Source organism: Neolamprologus brichardi, chromosome 8 (assembly GCF_056152115.1).
Source record: "Neolamprologus brichardi isolate AB-2024 chromosome 8, ASM5615211v1, whole genome shotgun sequence".
Classification (NCBI taxonomy): domain Eukaryota; kingdom Metazoa; phylum Chordata; class Actinopteri; order Cichliformes; family Cichlidae; genus Neolamprologus; species Neolamprologus brichardi.
The window spans coordinates 25588334-25600935 of NC_142111.1; the positions used below are offsets into that span (position 1 = coordinate 25588334).

At 42.9% G+C, this 12602-nt stretch overlaps 1 protein-coding gene across 1 annotated transcript in view; it reads left to right on the plus strand.

Annotated features, from left to right (window-relative positions):
* The first annotated feature begins 2160 nt into the window (after nt 1–2160).
* Nucleotides 2161–12602, plus strand: part of LOC102791324 (wings apart-like protein homolog) — a 35176-nt gene continuing 24734 nt past the window's right edge. Inside the window, exons 1-3 of the mRNA XM_087844977.1 lie at nt 2161–2474; nt 3140–3603; nt 10804–11545. Of these exons, the coding sequence (XP_087701103.1) occupies nt 3162–3603; nt 10804–11545 (1184 nt within the window). The 5' untranslated portion in view covers nt 2161–2474; nt 3140–3161. The remainder of the gene's footprint in view (nt 2475–3139; nt 3604–10803; nt 11546–12602) is intronic.

The window sequence follows — 12602 nt, forward strand, 5'->3', positions numbered from 1 at the left end:
GGCTTAAAAGAGTTAAATTCCACGCTACTATTCAATGGTGTTGTACACTGTAAGATTAACAGTAGCCCGGCAGCATGGGTGTGGGTGGCATGGGCACAAATTATATTTCCAGGTGAGCCGGTGACACCCTCTGTGGAAACACTCCTGACGCAACACAGCACCAAGTGCGACAGCCTTCAAAAGGAGCAGAAACCTTTCAACAATAACTGTATCCTGATGATGGTCCTGATATTCTCCAAGGAAGTTCCAGTAACTTGAAGAGGTTAAAGCAGAAGCAGCACTCGTAGTTTAAAGCGTTGATGAAACGAGTAAGTAAAGGATTTGTTCAGCACTGACTCCAGTTGTGCCACAAACATCTAGTGAACTTCATTAATTTTGGAAAAGCAAAAAGAGAGCACACAAAAGGCTTCTCCACTCGGTGACAACAACACCGTAGAACTGAAAGTCCTATAGTCCCATGTTTTGGGTCACCACAGAGGAAATGCTCATTACAAATGAATGCAAGGTTGTTTGAAGTGATTATTTTTAATCTTTGATAAAGCATCCTTTCCTAATGGGAGGGGTCTCTTCCAGGATGACAATACAGTTCATAAAGAGCTCAGTGATCATATGCTGTGACCTTGATCGTCAAAGCACCAAATGGGGGACCAGAAGCAGCGAATCTTCTTAAGACTCTTTTATTTGTCATCGTTCTGTCTGTTCCTCAAAGAGACACTCATCACCATCACGAATATGGATTCTGACACAATTATATGAAGTATAACTACCATCTAGTGTTCAGTTGTTTCATCATCTTAATGTTTCTTGATGCTATCATTAATCTTATGTAATCTTTTTGATTTTCAGGGCATATCACATAATCAAAGTAGTGCTCAACAGTCCAGAATACAAACACAAAGATGCTGCTTCATGTTCTGAGATGTTATTCTTTCTATCGTGTTCGATGGATTTAGAGAGAAGAGAGGAGTGTGTTATATTTTATTGATAAGGGGAAGCTCATCTTTGAAACAGTGGACAAATTGTCACACAGTGTACTTTTCCATTTTGAGACAGGACATAACCCCCTCCACCCAGCACAGGTGTGACAGTGGCATTGTTTTCCTCCAGCTAACGAGTTTCAAGCGTCTAACAAGTAACGTGGAGACTGCCGTGGCCTCAGTCTGGTTGATCGATACTGCTCTCTCATGTGGGACTGCACCACGGGACACAGCAGAGGATATTGAATATTTCCATCCAGAACTGGGTCAGTTTGGGTTACAGCTGTTGCATGAAACACACAACAGAGGAACTGTTTGTGTTGCACAACAAATGATTTTGACTTTAAATGTAATCTTGCCAAATGTTGTACCTTAAATGAACACTTTGAAAATATTTACAAGACCTGTATAAATCATAGTAGGGATCTGTTTACAGAAGGCAACAATGAACACTGCTGCTTGTTCGATGCTGGTTTGTGTATTATTTATATGAACGGCTAAACAAGTTGCACTAATGAATTTGAGTATTTTTGCATTGATTTTGTTGCTTTTTATTTAAAAGCTGATTAACAGCCTGGTGAACAGTGGAAGATTGCTTTTTCAATCACTCTGGTTTTTCTTTTTTAAACTGTGACTACCGAGTAAACAAAAAGTAGAGTAGTTTTGCATTTTCAGTGAATTATTAATAATAAGTTACTAACAATAAGTTAGTAATTCACTAGATTGGTTTAAATTATTAACTTGGTGATTCTTGAACTCATTTGGATTTTTTTTGCAGACTTTAAAAGCCTCTACAATTATTTGTGTCGCATTTAGTGTCTATAAGTGGGAATTTTGCGAGTTTACCTGAACGCAGCATTTGAAACGATAAGATTCATGAAGCCACTTGTGTGAAGTTTGAAACGTAACGTAAAGCAGTTCCGCTGAATGTAGAAAATGTAAATTTGCACAAAAAACTTCGCTTTTACAGAAACTTAGCAAAATAATAAATCCGCGTCACAGTGAATAATATATAGACGAATAGTTCACCATTAAATCCACATTTTCGAATTGCTCCGTCTTTACAAAAGCGTTCAGATCAGTTACTTTTAAAGGAAATAACGTTCACATGCGCAAATTTTGCGCTTTTACTTTGAAATGTCGGCCGCTTGACTTCCGGTTACAGTGTTTTCGCGGCTAGCTTGACACCGCGGGGGAGTCCAATGGAAGCCTTCGTCGCAGCCCGGAGGAGACAATCGAGTGAGATTTAACTCGAAAGCGGAGCTGATTTCATTAGATGGGTCTTTAAAGCGCGTCTTTTCTCAACAGCCTTGATCTGTGGTTTGTCACATTCGGGTTCAAACTCACCGATCGGCCTCTAACGGCGTCCGCTCGGCCTTGTTTATACTGTGCAGGGCTGCTTGAATCGGGGAAGCAGGCCCGGCTCTCCTGTGCCCGTTTAACGGCCGTCCTGCGGCTGGAGCGTGTTTTGTGCGGATCGGCCCTTTAGCTCACCAAGTAAGTGAAAATACCAGAAAACAGACAGCGCCAGTTTTAATGCAGGATATTCTCGGAGTTTTTCTTTTGGAGTTTCGACGTAACGCCATGTCAGTTTTTAGTTATTGTTAGCCATTAGCCTCGAGCTAACTCCGCTCTCTGTGTTGAGCTTACTGGTTATGCTAACGGCTGACACTCGACTTGCTTGAATACCAACTTCAGGGATGTAGAAGAGCTCTCACCACGCATTTAAATGGATACCCAGTCTGCTCTGCGTGATATCCACTTGTAAAATTTGTTATGTTTTCGTTAATTTTTATGCTAGCGACCAACCTGTGCAGAAAGCTGCAAATGAGCACGGTTAGCATGGCGCTAAGCTAATGGTAGCCTTGTTTTGTATAACCAGCTGGCTGAGAAGTACTCCGGCTGTTAGCTGGCACTTCTGCCCTGTGTTAACCTAAGAATAAACGACTTTCTTTTTCAAAGAATATGTTTTTTGTGAATTGTCAGTTTGCCTGTAAATAAAATTTAAAAAGCAGAGCTGCATTTTACAGATGTTGATTGATTCTGTGTGTATTTCTCTTGGCGGCTCCGGATCAAGTTGTAAATTACATTTAGAGAATCACATACATGTTCGTCTCGCCTAAGATGCTCTCTCTTTCTACTCTTTGGTCCTCCTCTTTCAGAGAATATGACCCAGATGCAACAATGACATCTAGATTTGGTAAAACCTACAGCCGCAAGGGCGGTGAGGGCACGTCCAAGTTTGACGAAGTTCTCTCCACCAAGAGAGGCACCCTGAGCACCAAATGGGGTGACACCACCTACAAGGCCAAGGTGGGCTCAAAGCGTGCTGGCGCTCCCAAGAATGACTCAGTCCTGGAGGTGTATAAGAGGCCCCGTACATGCGGGGACGGTTTGGATGACCCGTTTGGGTTTGACAGTGATGAAGAATCCAAGCCCGTGTCGTCCCGGAGCGGGAGCAAGTCGTCTCCCGCCAAGCCAGCCTCAGCAGAGCCGCCCCAGGCAGAACGACCTGGGGTGTCCCCGGATACAGGGAGCAGGTCCAGCTTCCAGGGAGCACCTAAGACCCAGCCGAGGGCGATGGACGACACCCTTCGGTTCTTCAACAGCAGCAGTGCCAGCACAGGTAATACACAGTCTGTTAAGATTGTCCTGAAAGTTAAATCTGCAGTGTGTCAGTGTAACGCCAAAGAGGTGACATTCACAGCCGTGCTAGTTTAAATGAGCCAGCTAGTAAACTCAGGGCACGGGTGTCTTGCATCGTGTGTCAAGCACATCAGGGTGAAGTCATTTAAACATGGAAGAAAAGTCTATTAATGTTCGTTATTTTCTTCCAGCTGCTTCCCTTTCAGTTGGCAGTGATATCATTTCAGACACAGAGAAATCAGTTTCCCCGTTTGTACCCCCTCTCAGCCGTTCCCCGTCAGCTTGACTCGCTTTCAGCTTTCTGTGTCTGCTTCTGGCTGCCTGCCAGAGATGCGAGCTCGCTCCTCACAGCGAGCTTTGCCCCAGTGAGCACCTCAGATGGCTCAGAGGGCTGTTTTCACACTGATGGTACACCGAGCCACACTGACGGGAAGCTAGCATGACACTGAAGTTAAACCCTGCCATAAACATGCGTATTATCTGCATACAAAGGCTGCAGATGTTGACTCGATAAATATGATAATGTCATTGATGAAACGGTTCTTTTTATAAAATAAAGGGCTGATGACGGCTTCTTTCAGAGTGGGATGTTTGTACAGTTAAACAAGTCAATAGCACGTGGCTGTGAATCAAAAGTACATTTAAGCTTGTCAGCTTACAAAGGGCTGTAAAGATTGTGAGTAACAAGCACATTTGCTGGCTTTATTACACCACAGGTACGCTGAATGTGCCACCGTTGTGTTTGCAGTGGTAAGATGAGGGGTATTGTGGTTTTTAAACAGACTCCAGCAAGGTTAGTTGCAGGCTGTTTCCTGTTCTTGAAGGCAGATGTCTAACCCTCATCACTTTTCTCCTTTCAAACTCAAATAATGTCTTATGGGACCTACATAACATTGGTGTGGTTGTATTTAACAAGGATTTAATATGAGCAGAGACACGCCTCTCTCAGGTCTCCTTCAGCTAAGATGTCACGAAACACCTCATCCAGGAGGCATCCTGTCGGATTCCCGAACTGCTTTATCAGTCTCATGGAGGAGCAGCAGCTCTACTCTGAGCTCGTCACCCTCTGGAGTAGAATTGCGGTTCAGTGGGGTTAGCGTCTTCGCAGTCCACTGGCGGTCTGTGGAGGGTCCGTCTACCTGCAGAGAAAGCTGTTGTTGATTGAGGTTGTGCTACACAGGTCTGTGAGCTACCATCAGTCAGCTGTGAAGAAGAGCGTTAAAAACAATGAAAAGCGTCCACTGCAGCCACCATCTGCTTTTCAGGCTGCATTTTTGATCTTCAAAGTTTTTCCCACGGACTCTGTCGTTGGTCTGTTCTCTGTTTTGGCCCATAAGAGTGCGCTGAAGTGAAGCTTTGCCTCATATACCCACAGATATTCGCCGCCAGCATACAACTCATAGCTGATTCGAGTTACTGAAACATTTCTAGAAATTGCAGGAAGTTCTGTGATTTGTTTTCCCGCTCTTCTCCTTTTTTATGTCCATGTCGTCTGATCCTCAGCAGCATTGGGAGACTCCCAGATGATTACCTTCTTCAATGCAAATACAAAACAATCTGACCACATGCTAGTTTGCATATGTGTACATGCAAACCTGAATAATTACTGCTCATTTAAACACCATATATTAAGTTCGGTTTCACCAAACAGATTTTTCTCTGACAAAAAGCTTTCTGTGGAAACAAATGTCTAATACTTCATGTACATCATCTCGCTCACTTATTAAACCTAATACGAGTGCACGAATCGCCCGATACGCACAGATCAACTCACATGTCCTCGTGGTGCACAGATGCACGAATGTAGGCTTTGTTGACGTCCCAGTGTAAAACTGGGACCTCTGCAGGAGCCTATAAAGCAGGGCTAGGCAACTCCAGGCCTCGAGTTGGTGTCCTGGAGGTTTTAGATGTGTCCTTGATCCAACACAGCTGATTTAAATGGCTAAATGACCTCCTCGACATGTCTTGACGTTCTCCAGAGGCTGGTAATGAACAAATCATCTGAGTCAGGTGTGCTGACCCAGAGTGAGATCCAAAACCTGCAGGACACCGGCCCTCGAGGCCTGGAGTTGCCTACCCCGGCTATAAAGGTTAAAATATTATTTAAATAAGCTGCTGCTACGTGCTGGTTGTTCTTCTGCTGGGTCAGTGCACAGCTCCAGATAGAGGGAGCGTAATGGTTGTGCATTACTGTGGATCGTGCTCCGCAGTGAGTACATGCAGCTAATCTCTGTACCGTTTGAATATAGATGTAATCCAGGCAATGGAAATAGCACTTTGATGCTAAACTTACTGTTCTGTAATAACAGCAGGCTTACATTATTGTTAGCTTAATGTCTAATCCTGAACATTTCAGGATGCAGCAGCTTATTTAAGCCATGTATTAACTGTCTAATGAGTAGTTTCTGTAATTGTTAACTCTGTTTCTAGTTGAGGGTCACAGGCTGTTCTGTTTATTTAGGACCGCCCGCTTTCTTTGAACAAACAAACAAAGAAAACCAATAAATCAGCAGCTTACATTTGTGGATCTGTGCAAAGCTGGCAGCATGAAATTTGTGTCCAAACCCAACGAGGACATGTGACGTGATCTGTGTGTGTCAGGCGACGCGTCCACACGCAGTTAAGCTTTTGTGAGTGAATGGGATGCTACGTTTAGTTTTAGACATTTGCGTTCAAAGAAAGGTCTTAGAAAGAGAAAATAATCTGATTAGTGAAGCTGAACTTCAGAAATTGTGTTTAAGTGATCAGTATTTATCGGTTAGTGGTTTTACGCGCAGTTAAATTGCATCGTAAGCCGCAGACGTTTACGAGTCCTCAAACGTCGCACACGAATCACTACACATATTTGTAAATCTTAGCTTACTCTTGTGGATCATACCGTAGCATTAGCAAACCTTTTGAGTCAAATTTCTCCCCATAGCGTTCGCACTTAATGATAAGGAAGTGCTTTCTGCGATGTGGTGACGACGGGTAACGATAGAAACCATCAAAAACTCGCCACTGATGTGAACAGAGGAAAGTACAGTTCAGAATTCAATTTGCAGGAGAAAATGTTTTAGCGGGATCGCTCAGCTGAGCTCGATTCTTCTGTTGCCACAGACGATCAGAAATCGGGCTTCTTGTGTCAACATTTACCGAGAGTCGGAGTCGGGGGAAGAAGGTGGTGGTGTTGGTGCAGATGTGCTGTTTTGAAAGGGCGCTCTGAAGCTGAAGGGACTCGGATTGTCCGGTAAACTGAGCAATTCGAAAGCAGGTGGTTAATAATCAGCTGAGCAAATGCAAAGTACTGTACTGCTGCAGTGTGAGGGTGAGTCACAGTGAAGTCTTTCTTCTTTTTAAAGATGCAGCTTGATTTTGAACTTTAATGAGAAGCATTCTGAGAAGCTACACCTGTTCGTTTAGCAGCGCTGCTGCGTCATCGCTTAAAACTGTTTGGAGGAAAAAAATGTATCTGCCACACTTTTTTTTTCTTCTTAAGGACTTGTCCTGCTGGGAAAGTTCAGATACAATGAATCTAAGAAGAAGACTCTTAATGATTACATCCACTCTTATCTGCCCGTCACAGACGTGTTGCGCTCTCCGAGTTCAGAGTCACTTTCTGTGACGTTGCAGTGCTGTAGAAAGAATCCAACTTACTGGAGCTCACAAAGTTGCTGCATTTGAAGGCATTTTAATAAAATGAAGACAAGTTATTGCCAAAGACGAGAGCCTAAACCAAACACTAACCTCAGTCCTAAGCTAATGCTATTTAAAAAAAAAAAAAAAAAAAGGAAACTAATGAAGCCGACTGGTGATAAACCAAGTAACACGTGTTATTAAACGATATTGAGGGTAACAGAGAGCTCTGCAGCAAAAACAAATGCCATAGAGTAGGAATCTTCTTCCTTTAGTGAAGGAATCTTTAAACTTTTAGTTCAAGACAAACATTGGGAGGCTCGTGCAGGTTGGAGCCCAGAGTCCTTCTGACTTGGTGCTTCTTACCTGGTTAAAGATTAAACACAGAGTACCTCCGTGCTGCTTAATTTTTGTTTTTAATACACAGCTCTGCAAACCCTTTAGACAGTCGCACACCCACACAGGCTGGAACACATACTGACAACAAGCCCCATCTGCCTGGCAAAGCCAAAGTACGCAAACTGCCGGCTTTGCACCTTCCCGAGGTGTCACCTCTCCAGACTCTTATTTTTATCTGCCCGGCTTTAAAGGAATGCAAGGCGATCAGCTTCCATCATCAAACGGCTTCAGAGCAACATTTTGAGTTTCTCGTAGGCTACAGAACACACACTGTGTGTGTGTGTGTGTGTGTGTGTGTGTGTGTGTGTGTGTGTGTGTGTGTGTGTGTGTACAGGCTGCTCCTCGCTCTGCCATCTGCCGAAGAACTGAAAGTGTGTTAATCACTAGAACATTTTGCAACAGCGTCAGCAGTAAAAACAGCACATGACTGGAAAAACAAACCCGAGCCCTTTGGTTTCCAAAAACGCCAAACTCAGAGCTTATCTGGGATCCTTTAATTAAGACTTGACGTTTTACACGTGCACGTTTTAAAGAAGGGGATTGGAGTGCGCTCAGAAAGGCCTGCTTCCAACCCTGCTCGTGGTTGGCCGTCATGAAAGTGTCTGATAGAAAGTAAATTTACGTGTTAGGTTAATTTAGTCAGAATAACTTGAGTGTTTTTCGTAGAACTGGCACACACTCATCGCTAACCTGTGTCTGTACCGGAGTTGTAGCCACGGAAACCCTCAGAGCAGCACAGCGTCGTTCACGTGGACTTGTTTTGATAAAGTTAAAAGAAATCGTTGGAGGGCTGAGAAGAAAAGACTAAATGACTCATCTGCAGCTCTCGGTTCATGTCACGCTTTGAAAGGACAGTAAAATAGTTGAACTAATGGAGGAATCAGCACTTTATACATTTTACACTCAGCTGATATCAGATTAAACAAAAAAAACGAACAAACGGCATTTAGACCTGTGTCCACAGACATACGCAGCTTTGAGTGTGGGGCCTTTAAGGACCTTCAGCAGTCCTCTGGGGGCCTCGCTCGTTCTGTGTGTTTGATCGTCTCTCTTTATTTTTAATTTGTCAAATAAAGTCTGAATCATAAGCTGAAGTAACTGAAACGGCCTCCATTCCAGATTTGCTACCAATCAACCTTGAATCAAAAACCGCAGAAGCTGATATTATGTGATGCTACGGCGTGAAGCAATTTCCTGTTTGCTCAGAGGGGAAAGTGAAGCATTGTGAGTTATGTGCCACGGCAGAAGTGACACAAATAACCGGGGGTGCTAATAACCAAACAGCATGAATTGTCCTGGAAGTGGCTCCAGACCCATTTTGATTCTCTTGAAGAATTACAGCTGCTGGCGAATGACTGTTTGCTGTGAGAGCTGGCTGCTGCTCCAGGTGTGTGTGTGTTTGTGTGTGTGTGTGACCTGCTTTTATTGCGTAACGGTGTTTTTTGAAATGGTGTAATCTTTGGGTGCATCATCATTGTGCCGAGGTGTCTGTGCAGTTCAGCGGTAAAGTGAATGTAGGGCATATAGAGTGTGTGTGTGGTGGGGGGGCTTTCTTTTTTCAAATTTAAAGAAATAAAATGAGGGGGAATTATTTGGCAAGCAGATGTTTAAGCTGCTTAAGTTTTAGCATTCGGTTTCAAGAACACATCGTGCAGAACCACGCGGTGTCTCATTCCTTCGAGTCCGGCTCAGAGAACTTTGGAGCTGGAAGTTGGCAGAAAAGTTTCAGTTTAACCAACATGTTCTCGTCTAGTTGTTAAAAACTCTGTGTTTTCCACAACAGGTTTCAAAAGCAAAGCCTCACCTTGAAACCCTCAAGTTTCTTGTCAGTTTATTTTTACTGATTATAATAGTAATAGTCACAAACTGCGGCGTAAATTTCCTTCAGTTGAAATTCTAATGAACCTAACGTCAGTATTGGGTGTGGCCACCTTTAACCTTCGGCACAGCCTGAACTCTCTGAGGCAACTTTCCTATCGTAGTCTTCAGGAATAGTTTCAGTAACGTTGAGGTCGGGCTCTGTGTCAGTGTGTGTGTTTGTATCCAGGTGTGCTTTAATGCATTGGCTGTGTGTTTGGGTTCATTGTCATGGTGACAATGAAGCTGCTGCCAGAGTTATTATAGTTTTGTATTTTTTTTTTAATTAGTTGTTGTTGTTTTTATGATTATTACTATTTTTCTGTTTTTAATTCACTTTACTGGCTTCAGACAAGGTTCTGTATGAAGGTCTTTTCTTTTCCCCCCTCCAGGCATATAAAGACTGACATTTTATGTATATATTTATTAGAGGTGGGAATCACCACACATCCCACGATACAATATTATCACAATACTTAACGCACGATACGATATTATTGCAATTTTTAAAAATATTTTGTGATATTCAGATTCTGTACATAAAGGTAAACTTTATCAATATTCATTTTCTCTAATATCAAAGTCTCACACTCAGTCTTTCTCTCATTTCAGTTTGATTGTTGACAAACTGAACGGTTTGTATTACAGTCTAGTCCAACTTAACTGAATCAACCATCTGGTACAATTATAGCTATTCTGAACTATGCAGTTTATGAAAACTATGCAGCCCCTTCGGCAACTGAAGAATTTGAAAGTAAATTAAAACAAAATATAATTTTACATTAAATAAAAAAGTTTTAAACTTAATTAAAATAAAACATGTCTTAAATTAAAATAAGTAAACTGTCATGTTTATTGCTGCCATAAAACAAGTTAAACACATTTGGACAGTGAAGGAATGTCAGGATTCTTGCTCAGAAAAAGGATCAACATGTTTTGAAGTCAGAGCACAAAAACCTTTTTGTAACAAAATATCGATTTCTGCTGTCCCTGTATCCATACATTATTAGCAAACAAAATATCATGATGCTACACAGTATCCATTTTTTTCCCCACCCCTAATATTTATCTTCTTTTCATTATTTTTATAAGTCTAGTTTTTATCTGTTATTTCAGTCAGCAAAGATGTTTTTTGCCTGTATTTTCATTGTTGTTCTAGTTATTTGTGCAGCTTTTCCTCTTTCAAATATTAAAGTTTAGTCCATTTGATTTGATCTTTAATACAAATTTGCTTGTGAAAACTGGACCAGCATAAAAATGACCGGTACCTTCAGCGACTTTGATGCTCTGACTCTGTTTTCATTCTCAGGAAAGTCCAAGCAGAGCTTGTTGTCCTCGTCGTCAGAGAACCAGCACAGCTACACGTGGTACCAAAACGTTTCTGAGAGCGACAAGAAGCCCCTGGCCCAGACCACCACCCTGAAGACCGGCTCCAAGGCAGAATCCACCTATGACTCGTGGGATGTTATAATGGGCCTCCGGCCACCTTCTCCCACACAGGAACCCCGCAACCCCGCCCCTACTCTGTCATGGGCGTCGGCGGGCGTCACGACGGCAGGCGGCTGTGAGCCGGTGCAAACCCGGCACGAGAAGATCCCCTCTCCTCCACAGCTGCTCCTCAGCGACAGCGAGGACCTGCAGGGCAACCCTGACCTCACTGAGACGTCGGATTACTCCCAGATGTCGACCTCATCGTCACTTGAAAGGAACTCGAACTGTCGGACATACAGGAGGCCCAACAAACAGGGCAAAGCCTCGGACTCCAGCAGCTTCGCAGCCACTGTTTTTGGCTCAGATCTTCCCAAATCCGCATCTGACAGCAATAACAAAACGACAGGTGGCAGAGGGAGCCGGGGCAGGACGAGGGACTACACAGTGTTGCACCCATCCTCCATATCTATGTGTAACGTCACCATCCAGGACCGAGTGGTGGAGGAGTTTGGGACTGATGCAGCACCCTCTTGTGGTAGCGGTAGCGCTGGTTCAGGCAGCACGACGCAGCTGGGAGAGGCCGGATGGCAGCGGAAGAAGCCGGAACAACAGAATACAAGGTTGGTTAACGGGCGCCGGCGGTCCTTGTGTGTCAGGGTTTTCCACAGTGTGATGTGTAACTGCCTACACCTGCTGATATCCCACAAGAACTACAAGAAGTCTAAATTATCCCAGTTTTTCCCATATATAGACTTATTTTCCATCTAACAGATCGACCTCATCCCTCAGACAAACAACTCGCTCTCTCTCTCTCTCTTTTTTAAGTAACTGAGTTGTGCGTCATCTGGTGATGGACACAAAGCTCAATGATCATTCTCTTTAGTCCACATCCACAGCAGACCTGTAGAAAGTGATTCAGTAGGTCCATAAACAGAACTTGGATGCTGAACATGTCAGCACGAAGCACCCCGAGTACTTCATTTGAACTAAAAGCATATTTTGAGTTTTAATATTTTATATCAAACTGCTTAATAAAACATTTGTAACAGACTTGGAGAGAAAATACAGATTTAAATCAGACTGTTTCAAAGTAGTTCATTATAACAAGCAAAAAGCCATTTAATATCAGGTTTGACACGTTTGAGAGGAGAAAAACATAAAGCAAATACATAAACATGTATGTAGGTAGTTGTTTATGCTGCGTGACTTCACAGGCACGGGGACACATTATTCAGTGAAAACCATCTATGATGCCTTTCATTTCACACGTTTTACATCTTTACCATCTTCCCGTCTCAGCGCGAGGCCGTGCGCCTCTTTGGTCTCATTTCAGTTGCTGAGACTTCATTTACTTCCACTCCACTGTAATATTTTGGCAGTTAAGCGTAACGCCCTTTGTTTTGCCGAGAAGAACGAGCGCTCTGTGATTTTATTTATTTTTTTCATTTGAATTAAATGACCTTGGTCACGGATAAAAGTCGCAGGTTTTTTCTTTTAAAATGCTGCAAGAAATCAAATTTAAATTGAATTTGCTTTCATTACCTGGGCTGAAAACGATACATTTTATGAGGGAAAGTGTTAATTAGAATATTGTAGTTTGCCATTTCATGTTTGTGCTAATCATGAAACACATTAGACTGGAGCCTGAAATGAAAAATCCTCTCCACGAGTATACGT